The sequence below is a fragment of the Entelurus aequoreus genome, linkage group LG18, assembly GCF_033978785.1.
Source record: "Entelurus aequoreus isolate RoL-2023_Sb linkage group LG18, RoL_Eaeq_v1.1, whole genome shotgun sequence".
Lineage (NCBI taxonomy): Eukaryota > Metazoa > Chordata > Actinopteri > Syngnathiformes > Syngnathidae > Entelurus > Entelurus aequoreus.
The window spans coordinates 26,262,316-26,282,752 of NC_084748.1; the positions used below are offsets into that span (position 1 = coordinate 26,262,316).

At 39.6% G+C, this 20,437-nt stretch overlaps 1 protein-coding gene across 1 annotated transcript in view; it reads left to right on the top strand.

Annotated features, from left to right (window-relative positions):
* Positions 1–1,579: 1,579 nt before the first annotated feature.
* LOC133633958 (arachidonate 12-lipoxygenase, 12R-type-like) overlaps positions 1,580–20,437 on the top strand; it is a 35,296-nt gene continuing 16,438 nt past the window's right edge. The window contains exons 1-7 of the mRNA XM_062026811.1: positions 1,580–1,738; positions 3,363–3,561; positions 9,255–9,336; positions 9,407–9,514; positions 14,819–14,922; positions 17,766–17,932; positions 18,041–18,184. Of these exons, the coding sequence (XP_061882795.1) occupies positions 1,598–1,738; positions 3,363–3,561; positions 9,255–9,336; positions 9,407–9,514; positions 14,819–14,922; positions 17,766–17,932; positions 18,041–18,184 (945 nt within the window). The 5' untranslated portion in view covers positions 1,580–1,597. The remainder of the gene's footprint in view (positions 1,739–3,362; positions 3,562–9,254; positions 9,337–9,406; positions 9,515–14,818; positions 14,923–17,765; positions 17,933–18,040; positions 18,185–20,437) is intronic.

Here is a 20,437-nt window from a genome sequence, read left to right on the forward strand (position 1 = left end):
TGTTTGCTGTTGTTGTTTTTGTCTCTCTGTCTAATCCCCCTCTTGTCCCCACAATTCCCCCCTCTGTCTTCCTTTTTCTCTCTTTCTATCCCCTCCTGCTCCGGCCCGGCTGCACCAAATGATAATATAAATACATTTAATAAAGTCAAAATACAAGTAAGGCAACAAGAGAAGTATCCTACACTTCTCTTTTGTAAAGTAAATCTGAACAGCCGATATGGGCATCTACATCTGCTATATGATTTGCCCGAGAAGCTGGGCAGGACATTATAAAAAAAAAAAAAAAAAAAAAAAAAGATGCACACTAGTATATAGATTAAGTTTAGCTGGCAGACTTGAACTAAAATGATACTTAAATCTATTATTTTACACAACTCTGGTTCTCTTGGTAGCTAACTGTCATGATCCATGGCCAGGATCATGTTTTGTTATGTTCTGTTAGATTTGGACTCCCTAAGTTCCTGTTTGTGCACCTCTGGGTTTGTTTTAGTTTCCATGGGGATTAATTATTTACCTTGCTTGCCACGCTCAGTCTGGCTTCATTGTTTGCTTCTTGCTACCGTTACGTGAGTATTCCTTGTCTCTAGTCTATGCTAAGTGTTAGTCTTAGCGTCCAGTGCGAATGGCACGTTTTTCCTCTGACTTGTTTTCCATTTTTTGTACTTGTTTGATTTCGACAATATATCATGTTCCTACCTGCACGTCCTGTCTGGAGTGGTCCGTCTGCACCCCGGGGAAACGAACCTTGCAGCAAGCTGCGACCCACCCGTACGTGACACTAACTACGAACAAGCTAACTAAATCACTTACAAAGAAAAATCAGAGCTTGCATCCTCCAGATGTCTGACAAGCCTCTGCTTTAAATGCTTCCACATCACAGATGTACTGTGGTTCAAAGAAAAGTAAACTTTTAATGCAAGTTTTTTTTGTTTTTTTTTGACTTGTCCAGTTTTCACATTTTTCTCTTCCTGTTATGCGGTGATTACTGGTCGTGCTAGCACGTGCATCTCTGTTTCTGTCCGGCAAAACAAGAGCGATGACATCACTGACTATTATTGACAAATTAATTTGTCTGCAACAAACTTCTTTAACAATTTTTGTCCACAACAACAACAAATTGCTCCACCTTTCCTAGTTACTGTGATTTTAAACACAAGTCCATATGTTTATGGGAAAAATGTTTCTGTGACTCAATGAGAGTAAGTTCACAACGTCCTTTCAGATTTGAACTTGTCAGGGACCCAGGACCTGCTCCTAGTAACATTTCTTTCTTTCTTTCTTTCTTTTAGTTTATTTCGAACATGAACACACTTACATCATAACATCACTGAAAAAATGATTCCAACTAACCTGACACACCCCGTGGATTGGTCTCTTTGATGTTTCAAGCTGCATGTAAGTTGCATGAGACTAATAATTTCTTGGGAAATCTAATGTTGCAACTTTGTTGCTGTTTTTGCTCTTACACGTCTGACATTCTTTATGAAAACCTGCTCCAAGAACCTCCCACTTGCTACTATATAAAAAGAGACGGCAACACCTGTTGTGTCAATTCGGAAGAAGACACATTTTGTGGACTCATCATTCTGCATCAAAAATGGTTTCCTACGAGTTGACCGTCTACACTGGCAAAGAAGCCAGTGCCATAACCGTGAACAGCATCTACATAAAGCTGGTGGGCACAAAAGGCGAGAGTGACCGCAAATGGCTGAACATTTCGCCCATCTTCTGGGGATCAGTAAGTCTGGATACAAACTTTTTGCTGTGTTGTAAATGCTTTTTGCTAACTCGCAAGTACATTAAATCAAATGATCAGTGCAACTAGTAAACACATGCAGAGTAAGATAATAATATTAATAATAATATAATGGATTTAATTTATATAGTGCTTTTTTCTAGTGTGAATGGCACTGTGCGCAAGGTGGGTGAAGTGTTTTGCCCAAGGACACAACTGCAGTGACTAGGATGGAGGAAGCTGGATTCGTACCAAGAATCCTCAATTCACTGGATGGCTGCTGTACCATCTGAGTCACACCTTGAACAGCTTCAGTTATTGGAAGACACATTAAATTTACAATACTGCAGTTTGAGATAAGTAGCCAGGAAGAGCAAAATTAAATGACATCAAATTGAAAAGTGCCAAAAATACATAGATATTGAATGTTTGTGTGGTATCGGACATTCAACATTCAAACGATGATATTCAAGGTTTTTTGTCTTGTGTGTATTTTGTTAAACTTGCCAAATGCAATTTGGGATACTATGAAGACAATAAGTATGATACATACATTTTGTGCCAGCTATTAATAATATCAAAGTTTGTGTCAATCTGCCCACCTCTACTTGTAGCGTGATCCAGCATTTGAGTTAGAAGCGTCCCTGACGTACTCAAAGTCAAGAGTCAACTAACTCACTCTCCATGCTTCCGACGGACACGCCTCATTTTTCACATGAAAAACGATACATAGTGAATAACTCGCCATAACTTGGGTGCAACCATTCATGTTCGTTGTTGACAAAAATAAACATTACAGTTTTTTTGGCGATTGTAGCCAGTGACGTCATATTGGGATTTTTCTAACAGAAAAAAAACTAAATTTGTCACAGACGCGAAAACCTCGCCCAATTTGCAAAGCGGACCTAGCTTGTCACGGCAAAACGTCTGTGATGCAGACATCAGACATCAGAAAAAACGTGGTTTACAACTCTCCTCTGTAAGCTAGTTAGCCTGTTAGCTAACAACAGAGAGACAAAGTTGTGTGAACAACTAAACGTTGTCTATTTCTGTGTATCTTCCTAAACACATCGTTACAAAAAGCTCTTTTCTTTTTGAGGAAGCTCGATGTATTTGGTATCATTTTGTTATTGCTCCTATTTTGACTGTCCTTTTGTTAACATACAAACACATTCCTTTTTTTTAATCAGCATTTTGCTTGCCCTAGCTTTTAAATGGAGTCAACAGTTAAAAGTTTAATAGTTATTATTTTTGTAACGGTCAAATGAGCAGCATAAAAATTCGGTATGAATACATATTTCTGAATGAAGTAGTCCTCATTTTTGTACATTAGCACATGCCTAACAATATCTCAATCTGAATTTAAAAACAATTGTTAAAGCCACTGAAGAGGTGTACTTTCATATTCTGATTAGTCAATTTATCTTTAAGATAGTCAATGACTAGTCGACTATCTAAACAGCTGTTAGTTAAAACCCTATTAACCAGCAAAAAAAAACTGTTTTCAGCAGACTCGACAGGCACGATTTCAAGGCTATTTGTATCTGCTCGGCGCAGACGCCATCATCTCCACACAGTGTTGCAACATGCTAGTTTACCCCGTGTCCTGTCATTTGTTTTCTCTTAGGAGGTTACTTACTGTGTGGACTGTGAACACACCCTGGGACAGCTGATTCTGATCGAAGTAGACAAAAGAACATGGTTCTTGAGTGACGCTTGGCTCCCTGAAAAGGTGGAAATCAAAACACCCGAGGGCGACGTCTACACTTTCCCCGTCTACTGCTGGATCAGTGACAGCGAGACTCACCGCTTCAGAGAGGGGACAGGTGGGTTGCTTTGTGCGCTTGTCTGCCATCCTTCCTTCATTTTTGTTTTGTATATCAATGTGAATTCAAGACTCTTTCATACCTTCATGTTTGTCTTTAAATAGTTGCTATTCTGCTAGGTAGTCTGTACTTGCTAGCTTAGCAGACAGTTAGCTGTCCCTCAATAAAGACTCCAGTTGAGTTCCTTTTTAAAGCATTCCTTTTTAAAGCATGAATAAACTGAAATATAATCATATCAATTATAACTTACATAAAATACAGAATCATTCAACGTAAACAAACGTTCCAGGCTGATGCTAATGTACGTAAAAAAAAAAATCACATACATACTACCAATTAGCAGTAGTAATTTTACAGAAGGGGTGTCAAACGTGAGGCCCGCGGGCCGGATCAGGTCCGCGAACAGGTTTTATGAGTTTGCTAAGTATAAAAATGAGCCGAAATTTTTGAATGAAAGAAGTAAATGTTCTAAATGTGTCCATTAGATGTCGCAATAGCAATTTCTTTGTAGATTATGCTACATATGTAAAAAAAAATAAACAAACCACATGATGTTAGTGCACCAGTCGAGGAAACTGAGCAAACTACATAAATAACATCCTGTAATTAGATTTTGATATTATTTTTTTATCTTCATAGATTGAAAATTATCACCATGAGTTCACTGTTGAACATTATCACATCATTTAGTCAGGAAGTATAAAGGACAAATAAAGGTAGAATACAATTAACCGCACCATGTATGTGTAAAAAAAACAACAACAACATTATGATTTGTACATTTTCAGAATGTGCTTGTTCTATTTTTAAACAAAGAAAACAATCTGAAGTTGTCTTTATTTTTAAGTTATCGTGCCGTGATTTTACCAGTCCTGCCCACTTGGGAGTAGATTTTTCTCCATGTGGCCCCCGATCTAAAATTAGTTTGACACAGGGTTATTTTGACCATCTTAACCCTTGAGTCACCTTTGACCAAAAAAAATGATATTTTCTGCATTTTCTTCCCCCCATTTACGACAAGATTACCGGGCTAAACATACAGTTTTGAACAATTTTATCTTCAAAATGGCATCATGGCACTTTTTGCAAAGTTATTCCAAAAAAGAGACAAATATTTACTCCTCATTTAAAGGCCTACTGAAACCCAATACTACCGACCACGCAGTCTGATAGTTTATATATCAATGATGAAATCTTAACATTGCAACACATGCCAATACGGCCGGGTTAACTTATAAAGTGCAATTTTAAATTTCCCGGGAAACTTCCGGCTGAAAACGTCTATGTATGATGACGTTTGCGCGTGATGTCAAGGGTTGAAGGAGACATTTTGGAATAGCACGGTCGCCAGCTTAAATCGTCTGTTTTCATCGCTAAATTCCACAGTATTCTGGACATTTGTGTTGGTGAATCTTTTCCAATTCATTCAATTAACAATGGAAACTTTAAAGAAGAAAGCTGTAGGTGGGATCGGTGTATTAGCGGCTGGCTACAGCAACACAACCAGGAGGACTTTGAGTTGGATAGCAGACGCGCTACCGTGAGCACAGCTTTGGCTTCCAAACATTTGATCGCTTGCCCGTATGTGCGTGGCGCTATGTGCATGTCATGTACGTAATTTTGGGGAAATATATGTTTCTTGCCGACTCTGATGGCGGCCGGGGTGTCGTCGAAAGCTACAATGCCCGCCGCCGCGCCGCTGTCCTCACCTTGACTTCCTCCGTCTCCGGGCCGCCGGCCGCATCGATGATCGGGTGAAGTCCTTCGTCGCGCCGTCGATCGCTGGAACGCAGGTGAGCACGGGTCGTGATGAGCAGATGAGAGCTGGCGTAGGTGGAGAGGTAATGTTTTTAGCATAGCTCTGTCGAGGTCCTGTGGCTAAGTTAGCTTCAATGGCGTTGTTAGCAACAGCATTGCTATGCTTCGCCAGGCGGTACAGCATTAACCGTGTGGTTACAAGTCCAGGGTTTAATAGTAATCAATCAATCAATGTTTATTTATATAGCCCTAAATCACAAGTGTCTCAAAGGGCTGTACAAGCCACAACGACATCCTCGGTACAGAGCCCACATAGGGCAAGGAAAACTCACCCCAGTGGGACGTCAATGTGAATGACTATGAGAAACCTTGGAGAGGACCGCATATGTGGGTAACCCCCCCCCCCCCCACTCTAGGGGAGACCGAAAGCAATGGATGTCGAGTGGGTCTGACATAATATTGTGAAAGTCCAACACATCAGCGAAAGTCCAGTCCATAGTGGGACCAGCAGGAACCATCCCGAGTGGAGACGGGTCAGCAGCGTAGAGATGTCCCCATCTGATGGACAGGCTAGCGGTCCACCCCGGGTTGGGAGCAGAGTAGAAAAGAAAAGAAAAGAAACGGCAGATCAACTGGTCTAAAAAGGGAGTCTATTTAAAAGCTAGAGTATACAAAGAGTTTTAAGATGAGACTTAAATGCTTCTACTGAGGTAGCATCTCTAACTTTTACCGGGAGGGCATTCCATAGTATTGGAGCCCGAATAGAAAACGCTCTATAGCCCGCAGACTTTTTTGGGGCTCTGGGAATCACTAATAAGCCGGAATTCTTTGAACGCAGATTTCTTGCCGGGACATATGGTACAATACAATCGTCAAGATAGGCAGGAGCTTGACCGTGTAGTATTTTATACGTAAGTAGTAAAACCTTAAAGTCGCATCTTAGGTGCACAGGAAGCCAGTGCAGGTGAGCCAGTATAGGCGTAATATGATCAAACTTTCTTGTTTTTGTCAAAAGTCTAGCAGCCGCATTTTGTACCATCTGTAATCTTTTAATGCTAGACATAGGGAGGCCCGAAAACAAAACGTTACAGTAATCGAGACGAGATGTAACGAACGCATGGATAATGATCTCAGCATCGCTTGTGGACAAAATGGAACGAATTTTAGCGATATTACGGAGATGAAAGAAGGCCGTTTTAGGAACACTCTTAATGTGTGACTCAAACGAGAGAGTTGGGTCGAAGATAATACCCAGATTCTTTACCGAGTCGCCTTGTTTAATTGTTTGGTTGTCAAATGTAAAGGTGGTATTATTAAATAGATGTCGGTGTTGAGCAGGACCGATAATCAGCATTTCCGTTTTCTTAGCGTTGAGTTGCAAAAAGTAATAGTAGTATTGTTGATCTTCTGTCTATCCTTCCAGTCAGGGGCTTATTTCGTCTGTTTCTATATGCAGTTAAGCACGATGCTATCACGTTAGCTCCGTAGCTAAAGTGCTTCGCCGATGTATTGTCGTGGAGATAAAAGTCACTGTGAATGTCCATTCCGCGTTCTCGACTCTCATTTTCAAGAGGATATAGTATCCGAGGTGGTTTAAAATACAAATCCGTGATCCACAATAGAAAAAGGAGAGAGTGTGGAATCCAATGAGCCCTTGTACCTAAGTTACGGTCATAGCGAAAAAAGATACGTCCTGCACTGCACTCTAATCCTTCACTCTCACGTGCCTCATCCACAAATCTTTCATCCTGGCTCAAATTAATGGGGTAATCGTTGCTTTCTCGGTCCGAAACGCTCTAGCTGCTGGTGTAAACAATGTGCAAATGTGAGGAGCCCTTCAACCTATGACGTCACGCTACTTCCGGTACAGGCAAGGCTTTTTTATCAGCGACCAAAACTTTATCGTCGATGTTCTCTACTAAATCCTTTCAGCGAGAGCCCACAGGGGATCTTCCTCCCCCGCCTCCAGTGGTCTATCCACTTTGGGCGCCAAATTTGACAGTCTTCCGCTGTCGTCCGGGTTCCATGGACCACCAAGAACAGACATGACTTTGAGCAGTTTTGACTTTGTTTATTTTTCATTTATACTCAGTCTCTTCGGGTCGCTTTTCAGCTCCTCTTCCTGCTTGCTCTTCGGTCCGCTTTTCAGCCTGCCGCGTCGTCTTTGTCTGCCTCTCGCTCTCTTCAGCGCTGCATCCACTGTTGGCTCTCCAACTCCTTCTGCCCCGACGTTCTTGGCTGCCGCCCTTTTACACAGTGGGAGGAGATTATATAATTGTGCCCAGTTGGGCGATCCACGCACCGGATATTTGTTTCGGTGTCGATCCCGGTGCGCCCCGCCTCGCCGCTGGCCTGCCGGCCACGCCTCCTCGCCGCCATCTTGGGGTCGGCCCGGCGTGCCCTGCCTCGCTGTCGGTCTGCCGGCCACGCCTCCCCACAGTTGTGAATCCTCATTTGTCCAAAAATAGTCGTTTATAAGCGTTTTGTATCCGGAAGTAGGGAACACACTGGAAACAGAAATCAATGCGCGGAAGAAGTCACTCCCGGAAATGATTGAAATGCTCAATATACGGTAAGTATTGAACTGATTACATATCGTTATGAACGTGTCTGTTACTACATTATATATATATCAGTGGCGTGCGGTGAGGTTAATGTCTGGTGAGGCACGACTGCATCATCACAGTCAGATTTACAAACATATGAACCTGCAGTGCAGGTTTACCTAATGTTGTGTCCCTGCGGTCGTTCGCGGCTCCTGCAGAAGCGAGCATTGTTGTTTTTGCACTTTTTGGCTTCTTGTTAAGTGACTTTTTTTGGGTGGATTCGGTCTTGCACGTGGAGGGTTTGGGTGTGGGCTTTGGTTGGTGTGGCCGCGGCGCTCCCGTCGGGCGGTGCATTCTGCGGCGGAGATGCTTGGCACCAGGAGGCGGGGTTATGAGACGAGCCTCACACAGTGTGTCTTCGCAGCAGAGTTTTTTGAATGCTCAGCACTAAAAATACGTTACACACATACAGTTGTTGACAAAATACACTGTACATTATATACCTCAGCTAACTAAACTATGGAAATGTATAATATAATTCATATAGCAATACGGTCTCACTGCACAGCAGGCCAGCAGTTAGCCGAGTCATTGCGCACAATCCATGTTGAGGCACAAATCAGTGACGTGCCTCAACTGGCTGCTGATCACCGCACCGTCTCTTCTCAGTATTTGAACGGCAAATGTGAAAATAAAAATAAAAATAATCTAAAACTGGTGAAGTTAAATGGAAAATAACTTTAGTATAATCACTGGATACATATAACAATTTACTTTTTTTTTTTCTTTTTACTTTTTTTTTTCTTTCCATGATGGCAGGTGAGGCCGTGCCTCCCCTGCCTCTAGTGACGGCACGCCACTGATATATATATATATATATATATATACACTTGCAGCGTGTGTATAAAATGTTGATGGAGGGTTTTGAAGTTGTCTTAGAGGGCTTTGAAAGCTACAACGGTGACTCCCATTAGCTGCATCTTCCAAGCGTTTTTTATCATCTTTAAAATTCTAACAAAAAAAAACATTTCTTCTTGTCTCCCATTGTGCCATCCATCCATCCATTTTTTACTGATTGTCCCGTTCGGGGTCGCTGGAGCCCATCTCATCATAATGATTGTGAAAAATGGGCAAAATTCCTCCAAAAAGTGCAATTCCCCTTTAAGTGTGTCTAAAAATGCTTAGTTTGTTGAGACGTTCCTTTTAGATTGTGACCGAAACCCTCAATGCTCAACCAGAAATGCATGCGAGTTCACGCCCGAATATATGAAGCGTATGATTGGATGCTTTGGCATTGTTTAACATGAGTATCCAATATTTTAACATTGTCAGAAAAGAGGAAAATCCTCATAGGTCCCCTTTTAATAATCTGTATTTTTTTCCTGAAAGCTCTAAGGATCTATGAGGAAGAAAACCCTCTTGGTCTGCACGCACGGAAGCTGGAGCTCATCCAGCGGCGTAAGGAATACAGGTGAAAGTTCAATTTCTTTATTACATTTATTAACGTACTAAAATTAACCATCATGCCCTCCCCCCAACAGATGGGACGTGTATGACTCAGGCTTGCCACACACCATTAAAGCCCTGCAGGATAAGGACAAGTTCTCCTGGACTAAAGCTATACCGTTTTACAGAACAGCGATCAAGGGGTAAGATATGTAATGTACTGAATGGGTGACCTATGCTGATTGCTCATTGGTGGAGCAGATTTGTCATCTTTTGATGGATACAAGATGGAAATTGACCAAAAAAAACATGCTAATGCTAGTTTGAGTTTGAGTTTGAGTTTGAGTTTATTTCGAACATGCAAGCATACAACATGATACATCACAATTTCCAGTTTCTCTTTTCAACATGTTCGAAAAGGAGTAGGAAGAAGCAGAGCTTATTTAATCCTACCCCTTTTCTTTTACATAACAGTTGCTAAACTTTTTTGTTCACTTCCTGTTCTCAATTTATTCACAATGTACTCCATAAGTAATCACAATAAAAATAAATAGATAAATAATAATTGGTGAAGTAAGTTACATTTCATATGATGAGATAAGTAAGATTATTTTGAGAGTGAATGAATGGATGAATTAAATAAATTCAGAATGTTTATCATGGTTCTTCTTCTTTGTACTTTGTAAACACTTTAAGTTTGAAGAGTTTCTTGAAGTGGATCATATTAGTACATTGTTTGATTGCTTTGCTTAATCCATTCCATAATTTAATTCCACATACTGATATACTGAAGGTTTTAAGTGTTGTACGTGCATACAAATGTTTTAAATTACATTTTTTCCAAGATTATATTTCTCCTCTTTTTTTGAGAATAATTGTTGTATATTCTTGGGTAGCAGGTTATAGTTTGCTTTGTGTATAATTTTAGCTGTTTGCAAATTCACTATGTCGTGGAATTTCAGTATCCTTAAATTCAATAAATAAAGGATTTGTATGTTCTCTATATCCAACATTATGTATTATTCTAACTGATCTCTTTTGTAACACCGTTAATGAATGAAGTGTACTTTTGTAATTATTTCCCCATATTTCTACACAGTAACTCAGATATGGCAACTCTAGTGAGCAGTAGAGAATATGAAGTGATTTTTTGTCTAGAACATGTTTTGCTTTATTCATTATTGACGTGTTTCTTGCTACTTTATGTTGTATATTTTTTACGTGAGATTTCCAGTTCAATTTATCATCAATCATTATACCTAGAAATTTGGTTTCATTTACTCTTTCAATTTCTTTTCCGTCTATTTGTATTTGTGTTTGACTTTCTCTTCTACTGTTACCAAATAGCATTATTTTAGTTTTACTGAGATTCAACGATAGTCTGTTTTTTCTCAAACCATCTTTTTAATTTGTTAATTTCTTCTGTTATTATTTGTATTAACTTCTGAGTGTTCTCTCCTGAACAAAACGCTGTTGTATCATCCGCAAATAGTACTAACTTTAAATATTTTGTAACTTTACAAATGTCATTTATATAGAGATTGAATAATTTAGGTCCTAGTATTGATCCCTGAGGTACACCACAGGATATATTTAGCGTTGTAGACGTGTGTTCGCCTAGCTTCACGTATTGTTTCCTGTTCGTTAGATAACTTCTTATCCAGTTTAAGACTAACCCTCTGATGCCATATCGTTCTAGTTTTTTGATTAAAATATTGTGATTAATAGTGTCAAATGCTTTAGTTAGATCCATGAACACTGCTGCTGCACATTTTTTACTATCTATTGCATTGGTAATTTCTTCTGTAATTTCAATTAAAGCCATTGAAGTTGAAACATTAGCTCTGCATCCATATTGGTTCTCTTCGAGTATTCTATTTTTATTTATGAAACTCTCTAATCTGTTATTGAACAGTTTTTCAATGATTTTAGAAAATTGTGGAAGTAAAGAAACAGGTCTATAATTTGTAAATTGATGTTTGTCTCCAGTCTTATAAATTGGTGCAACTTTAGCTATTTTCATTTTGTTCGGAAAAGTACCTGTTTGAAATGATAGGTTACTAATATACATTAATGGTCCTGAGATCTCTTCTATAACCTTTTTTATCGTTTCCATATCAATTCCGTTACAATCAGTTGAAGTCTTAGATTTACATTTTTTCACGATTGTAACTATTTCCTCCTGTGTCACATTACTGAGGAACATGGAGTTGGGATTTCGCTCTATGGTATCATTATAGTCCTCGATTGAAACTGGGTCTGGAATCCTTTCTTCCAATTTTGGTCCAATATTTACAAAATAATTATTGAAGCTTTCAACTACTTCCTTTATGTTGTCATTTTTTTTATTTCCGTCTAAGAAGTATTGGGGGTAGTCCCTCTTTGTGCCATTTTTAATAATGCTATTGAGGATGCCCCATGTTGCTCTCATGTTATTTTTGTTCCTATCCAATAATTCACTGTAATATTCTTTTCTACATGATCGTATTATGTCTGTTAACTTGTTTTTATACTTTTTGTACTTAATTTCTGCCTCTGTAGTTTTTTGTGCTATAAATACTCTATATAGTGTATTCTTCTTCTTACAAGCATTTTTTAATCCTTTTGTCATCCATGGTTGATTATTCTTTCTCTGTTTATTACTAAGTTGTATCCATGGACAATGTTTGTCATAAAGTATTATGAACTTGTTTAAGAAATCCATCTCAGTGGCCTAGTGGTTAGAGTGTCCGCCCTGAGATCGGTAGGTTGGAGTTCAAATCCCAGCCGAGTCATGCCAAAAACTATAAAAATGGGACCCATAACCTCCCTGCTTGGCACTCAGCAACAAAGGCGAGTTGGGGGTTAAATCACCAAAATGATTCCCGGGCGCGGCGCCCCTGCTGCCCACTGCTCCCCAAGGGGATGGGACAAATGCAGAGGACAAATTTCACCACATCTAGTGTGTGTGTGACAATCATTGGTACTTTAATCTTAATCTTTAAAAATGTTCATATGCTTCATCAACCTCTTTTTCATTGTACACATTGACCCAATCTTGCTTTTGTAGCTCAATTTTGAAGGCAATCATCCTCTTCTCTGTGCACAGTCTTCGAAATGTCCTTTTGTCTTCCATGTTCTTCTTGTAGTTTCCATCATATATTGTAAAAACTGGCAGATGATCACTAATGTCGGTTATAAGTAGACCACTTGTAGTGTTATTATCAAAATCATTGGTAAAAATATTATCAATAAGCGTGGCACAGTGTGCTGTGATTCTGCTTGGCTTTGTGATTTTAGGATATAGACTGATGCTGTACATTATATCAATGAAGTCATCAATAGACTTGCTTGTTGGGGTTCAATAAGTCAATATTAAAGTCACCACATAAGAACATTATTCTTTGACCATTTTCCATGTAAGTTGCTTTGATCCATTCTTCAAATTGTTCTATACTTGACTTAGGTGATCTATATATACCACTAATGAAAATGTTTTTGCTTTTTTCCTGACATATTTCATTGGTTATACATTGTAAGATATTATCTATAGCAAATGACATGTTTTTTACCACTTTGTAGTTCAGGTTCTTCATCACGTACACAGCTACTCCTCCTCCATTTTTGTTGGTTCTGTTAATGTAGTTTAGTTCATATCCTTCCAGATCAAAATCTATTCCTTTTTTATCATCAATCCATGTTTCTGTGACAGCAATCACTTTGAAGGGTTCGTTGATGTGTTCCAAAAAGTTCTTAATGTTGTTGTAATTTGCATACAAGCTTCTACTATTAAAATGAATAATTGACAATTTGTTATCACATTCAATGTTGCTATTATATTGATCATCTGTATAATAAAAACAATTATTACTGATGTGGGAGAAAAAATTTGTATCTGGATCTATATAATTTTCCAAATCCTGGTTTTTGTGATCTTTGTTGCAGAAATTTTTTAGTTCCATATTTTCTTGTTCAACAATCTTTGATGTTGTTTCAATAATCTCTATAAGTGTAGGTGGATGCAATCCTGAATGTAGGTCTTCTTGTTTAGTCGTCCCTTGGAACATAGTAGTGTCGATGCTGGGTGTTTGTTTTCTGTCAGAGTCCATTATCATCGTTGTTGTGGAAGCTGTTTCAACTTTAAAAATTGTCCAGGTCCTTGATGTCATGGACAACAATTACTCTTGCTTCTGGACCTCCATTCAGCTTGATGTAGATTTTACAGTTGGCGCTCCAAGTTCCCTGGATTTTTCCCTCCTTTCTCAAGTCGCGTGCTTTCTTGGCGATTCCAGCATTACGTTTTGTGAGATGTTCATTCATGTACACATTTGTTCCCTTCAGCTTCTTACCCTGTCTCAGCAGTGCCATTTTAGATTTTCCGTTAACGAGTTTCACAAGCACGACTGGAGTGGCGTTGTTGTTTCTTCCGTTCAGTGGGATGCATGTTTCGATGGTATTAATGTAAATTTCAATTTCCTTTGATTGCAGAAAGTTGACCACTTGCTGTTCTGCTGAGACCATATCCATTTCATCAGGTTCACCTTCATTATTCACAGCTTTCGCATAGGATCTTGGTTTAATTCGGTGCCCTGTCACGAGGATATCATTCATTCGTTTGTCCTGATCCATTTCATCTATGATATTCCTCAGCATGTTGTTGTCTTCTTGAAGGATCTTCATTTGTTTGCTCATTTCAGTGGCTTCATTATTTCTTCTGTTGTTCTGAGATTGCAGATTTTCTATATTTTGCTGCAGACTTTTCACATCTTGTTGGTGTTCTGCTGTTATTTTTCTCAGATATTCTTTCATTTCTTCTTTCATTTCTTTCATTTCTTCTTATATTTTGTTAAGTTTTTGTAGTATCGCTTCTTGATTCCCATCATGTCCTGTGTCCAACCTCAAATCTTGTTCCCAGTTGTGTTCTGTGTCAGCTGACCCCGAACGTTTCGGGATTTCAATCTTTCCTTTACCTTTTCGCATCGCGGCAGTCGCTGACGTCAGAGTCTCTTGTATCTTAACGGCAGTTGCTTCTTTGGCGACTTGCGGCACTTTAACTTGTTTTTTCCAACAATTTCGTATCTTGTGCCATTCAGAGATCAATTTGAGGTGTCAGCCTGTCAACTTATATCACTCTGCGACGTCGGGATCACTTTAAAACAGCTGTAAACTCGCCGTAGCTTTTGGTTGCTAGGCAACCGCTTTGAACTGCGGCAAGGTGCCTTTGGCTTGAGGCTAACGGCTCTTCCAACTCGCCTTATTTCAGCGTATCAATGCCTCTCTACTGTCCAAAATCAGATCGAAGATGCCAGGGTACTCCCCTGTGGCTGTGATCGCAAATCAGTGGTCAAAATCTTCAGATTTAACAAAAAACTCCGGTAGCAGAAGAGGAGCCTTATTCTTTTGCGTCCTTTCTCATTGACAGGAAGTGACAATGTTGCTCCACTGTCTCCACTTTGCTGAGTTTTCGTTTTGTCTTTCTGCTATTATATATATTGTGTTATCATTCTGCTTCTGATTGTGTTTTCAAGGATACTTGGGATGATGGTGAAAAAGCTGACAGAAAACCGCAACAATTGGAAGAATCTCGACGAAATCCACAATGTGTTGAGTTCCAAAACGTCCGACGTATATGGTACGGTGGGATCTAATGTGGTCTGGTAAAGACAAAAAAGAAGGTTCTACTCACAAAGCGCTCACCAATGGAATTAGCTTTTTATGTTTTGATGAATCTATGTCCAGAGGTGGGTAGTAACACGCTACATTTACTTTGTTATAGTTACCTGAGCTTAATGAGAAAGTGCAAGTTTTTTGGAATTTGGCCTTAAATTCGCAATTCCTGTGAGTCAGGAACACTTTTTTCTCTTTTTTATGCCTTCTAATTTGTAATATACGGCTCATACTATATGACTAACAACGTAGCTAATAGGAGTCACCTATTCCACCCATAGAACCCTCTAAAAAAACGCCAATAATACCCCATTTACATGCCGTGACTTGTATTACCAACGTTGTTTTTAACGCCGAGGAGGTACTTTTAACAGCATATTGACATACCTAGTCGGGGAGCTTCTGTATCGCCTCTCAGTTGGTAAACTTTCGCGCTAAATTATAAATCATGCATCACACATACATAGTAAAAGGCTGTGGTTATAAACCGAGATGTTGGTCACCTTTGAAATTCAACTTAGACATCGCAAGGAAGACATGAAAGTATATGCATCTCTTGTAGTACATGCTGTAGTAAGTTATCTCTCTCACGAACACACACCAACTAAAGTTGTAATGTCAGTGCCATTGAAAAATACATACTTAAGATTTACTCTTACTCAATTAGTTATTTAGATAAACACTTGCCTACGATGAGTTGGCGACTTGTCCAGGGTGTACCCCGCCTTCCGCCCGATTGTAGCTGAGATAGGCTCCAGGGCCCCCCGCGACCCTGAAGGGGGTAAGCGGTAGAAAATGGATGGATGGATAACCACTTGCAGCGCTGCGAGAGAGAGATGCAAGAGAGAGTTGGCAATGATTTCTGTAAAATCCAAGGAGTAAATATATGAGGCAGATTGAAAAATTAGCACTACAAGCGATGTGAAGGAGCCCGCAATTGACCTGACTGTCAAGAGTTGATGGCACAATGGTTAAAGACTAGGTAGGGGTTTGACGAGTCATCCACTATGTCGATCTATCGATTTATATTTCTAAAATTTGACTATGTTAAGCTGTGCTCGGCAAGTTGGCCTTCTGGAAGACGTATATGGATCCGACAATGTTTTAAAAGGAAATCAATCAATTTCATCGATAAGAGAATAGAAAAAAATCGGATTTAAAAATAGAATACTTTAAAAGAAAGTTGGTTTTAGAACTTTTAATGATATGAAGATGTTAAACGTTATTCGAGTCCGTCTGTGACGTCATTGCCCTGGTCATCAGTCACCAAAACGGGTATGATGGATACCAGAAGACAAGCAGACGAACAAGTAATGATCAAGCCACCGTTGCGGTCCAGGGTTCGGAAATATTTAGGCTTTTGCAAAGACTGCGATGTTCTTAATACGTCGCTCGCTGTTTGTAGAGTATGAAAAGGTCAAGTAAAACACAATGATAAATATCTCGAACCAAAGTGCCATGGGACTGCAAACACACCATTGGCCCGGGCACTAGCAGCAGTCTCACTGCAGCAGCAGAAAACATAGCAGGTAAACCTACTGTTAATTTGACCTAAAGAGAAGTTGTTTTTTTATGTTAATATTGTATTATTTTTATGATGATAAGCAAAAGTAGGAGGTGAATCTTCTGTAAAAATGTTGGTTACTGTACTTTTATTAAAAAATTATTTAATACTGAAAAGGAGAGCAGAACATGTTTTATCTTGTTAATTGACCTAAAGTGTTGGTGGCAATTTATTCAAATAAAATGTAAATATATCGGCCAGTAATTGTTGTTAATGTTATTGTTCATATCCGTAATTAATTAATACCTAATTCCCTTACAAGAATTAAGAGGAGTGTAGAAAATTTCACCTGTAGTGTCCACTATCCACGTATTTATTTCACAGTCAAACTGGTTGAATTTATGGTTAAAAATGTACTGAATCGATTTCAACCCATGGAATGGTTTAGGATTTTATTGCTCTAAACAAACAAATATCGTCCCTAAATTGCATCGGCAACAACAAATTATGATATGTATCGAATTGTTGTTAAAACTAATCTTATAAAATACAGAGTTCAAATTCAGCATAGCACATGTAGCATTTATTTTCTTAATCGATTCAACGATGATTGGTGATTTAAATAAAAATCCCAAATTTGTACCCATTTTCCCATATTATGACAGGTATGAGCCAATCGCAGCTACACTTGTTGTGAGTTCAAGAAGTATACGCCTTGCCTTTAAACCTGTGTCATACATTTCAGAACGAGTGGAAAGAGCAGGTCCTGCGGTGTCTCTAATATTAAATGATAGCATTACTTCAATAAAACAAGCCAATGTGAAGGGTCACTTCGACACATGCCGCATTAAATGTAAGAAATATTTAAAATATTTTTGGTTCGCTTCAGTATAAAAACATTATTATGAAGAATACTTTTAGACTTATTATACTCTAAAATATTTTCTCTTCAAAATACACATTTAGTTGTATTTCGTGTTAAATTGAAATGTTGTTGTATTTGTGCAATGATAATAAAGAGCTTCTTTTTTTTCTTTAAAAATATATCATATGGCTCTCATAAAAATGCATTTTAAATATTAGGGTTTCATGGCTCTCTCAGCCTAACAGGTTCCTGACCACTGTTTGAAAGTAACGGTATTCTTACTTGGTGAAATATTTAGCTCCTACACCCACCTCTGCCCACCATTTTGGCAAAATGTTCATACAACTTGTAATGGTTGTGTCAATTAGTTATGCGATAAATCCAGCAAAGTCTGACAATGATTGACTGACAACAAGTAAAAAGTCTGCTCTTTTCTCAGATTACGTCCAGCAACACTGGAAGGAAGATGATTTCTTTGGATACCAATATTTAAACGGCATCAATCCCATCCTGATCCGACGTTGCAAAACTCTGCCGCCAAACTTCCCCGTGACCGATGACATGGTCTCCTTTCCTGAGGGGTTAAAGCTGTCTAATGAGTTGGAGGTACTTGCTCGTTTCACATTTCTTCCGCATTAACTTGAAGTCATGATCCAACTAGTTTTTCATTAAACTCGACAAGATAGACATCCAGATTTGTTTTCCCCCAAACAGCAAGGGAACATTTACCTGTGCGACTACAAGAACCTGGACGGATTGCCAGCAAACACGGTTTTAGGAAAGCAGCAGTACTTAACGGCGCCCCTGGTTCTGTTTCACAAGAGACCAGATGACAAGCTGATGCCTATCGCCATTCAGGTAACATTAGTATAGGGCAGTGTTAAAAAAAAATAGTTATACATTTTACTGCTCTCCCCTGATGTTCCCATTTTACCTGTTGCTCCTGAATTTTGGGGTTGGCATTTTTTTTACTTTAAAGCTTGAAGGCGGACAAAAGGACAATAGTATTCATCCCTCATGGGAATAATACTGCCTCTCATCAACCCATGTATACACACAACCCCCCAAAAAATATAAATGTAGGCTTTGCTACACATCCTAAAACAAAGGCTGAAGCTCTGCCTAACATTCGTCAGTCAGATATAAACTTGGCAATTGTCACTTTTCTTCAGCGAATAGCTTAACCTAGCATGATATTAAAATGTGAGTATAATGTTAGCATTGGGGCCCATATTGCTCGAATGTTACAGACGTTACAATCGGACTCACGTTCCGCCCATTAAATATGCATGGTGGTCAAGTGAGCTCTGTTTTCAATGGGTACTAGACGCCATTTAGCCTTTCTCGAAGAAAAAACGCCCGAACCTTGTGTTGTTTTTGGCTGTATGAATCTTTCAAATCGCGAAAAAGACAAATGTTTCTTCAGAGTTCCTCAAAAGGTAATTAAAAAAAGAGGAAAAGTGCAAGATTTTATGAAACAATGAGAAAATCATGCAGCTCACACACCAGTCCAATGGAGTAGAGTCAAAGAATGCATGAGTTTGCAGTGATCACTTGGTTAAAGTTTTGTTTGATATACTTTTAACGTTTATTATTTCCCAAGTATTATCTTAATACTATGTCCGGAAGAGACTTGACCCAGCCATAAGGTATAGGGATCTATTCTATTGCATAGTTAGATTTTTGCTCGTACCTGCTTCTTGCAGGAAGATTTAAGCCTCTTTTGTACTCAGATTGTATGTGCGCTGCTTGCTGTACAACAGCCATCTTCAGTTGGTTGACTACGACTGGTTTTCACTTCCAGGAAGAAGTCACGTGTCGGAATACAAGCAATAGTTATGCTAGTGTCGCTAACATCCATTTCTTCCAGTCCTACACCACAGTTTCTTTGTTGTATGTGAAAAAACTGGACAAGTACAGAGATAGAGTTTGTATGTAAAAAGTGCACAATACTGCTTCTTGAAGACACACAAAGTTCATTAGCCTTAAAGTTAAAGACTCAGGTGATTTCCCAAGAACTTTTAAAAACTAATTCTGATATCAAGACTAGATTTTGGACAACACACTTCTAATACACTATTGTGAGTGTTACGATGGCTGAGCCAGATGTAGGATCCCAAAGCAGAGACGGACAGGTTTCAAAAGTAAAACTACGTGTTTTGTAACAAAAAGCGCACTCAGAAGGAGTAGTTCAAACATACAGAACATACAAGGACGAAGCCACTGGAAAAAGTTATCTGTCTGAAGAGCCAAACAGATAGACGTACACAGAGCCAGGCTTCGCGAGTGGAAGAGATCTTTAGCAATGTGTGAAGCATCAAACAGTTAACTGCCAATCATACTTGCCAACCTTGAGACCTCTGAATTCGGGAGATTGGGGGGGCGGGGTCAAGGTGGGCGGAGGCGAATTTCACTTTCTTCTATGGAACTACAACAACCGAGACTCAGTTTTCCCTCGCCCGGACGGGGGTCACCGGGGCCCCCCTCTGGAGCCAGGCCTGGAGTTGGGACACGATGGCGAGCGCCTGGTGGGCGGGCCTGTCCCCATGGGGCCCGGCCGGGCACAGCCCAAAGAGGCAACATGGGTCCCCCATCCAATGGGATCACCACTCATGGGAGGGGCCATAGAGGTGCAATGTGAGCTGGGCGGCAGCCTAAGGCAAGGCACTTGGCGGTCCGATCCTCGGCTACATAAGCTACCTCTTGGGATGTGGAATGTCACCTCGCTGGGGGGGGGGAGGAGCCTGAGCTAGTGCGCGAGGTGGAGAAGTTCCGGCTGGATATAGTCCAGGGGTTGGCAACCTTTACCACTCAAAGAGCCATTTTGACAAGTTTCACAAATTAAAGAAAACAATGGGAGCCACATAACTTTTTCGAAAATTTAAAATGAAATAACACTGCATACAAAGGGGTGTGGGGGAGGTTAGGAGTCAGGGCTGCATGGCATTCTGGGTATTTGTTGTGTTGTGTTTATGTTGTGTTACGGTGCGCAGGTTCTCCAGAAATGTGTTTGTCATTCTTTTTTGGTGTGGGTTCACAGTTTGGCGCATATTTGTAACCTAACAGTGTTAAAGTTGTTTTATACGGCAACCGTCAGTGTAAACTGTGTGG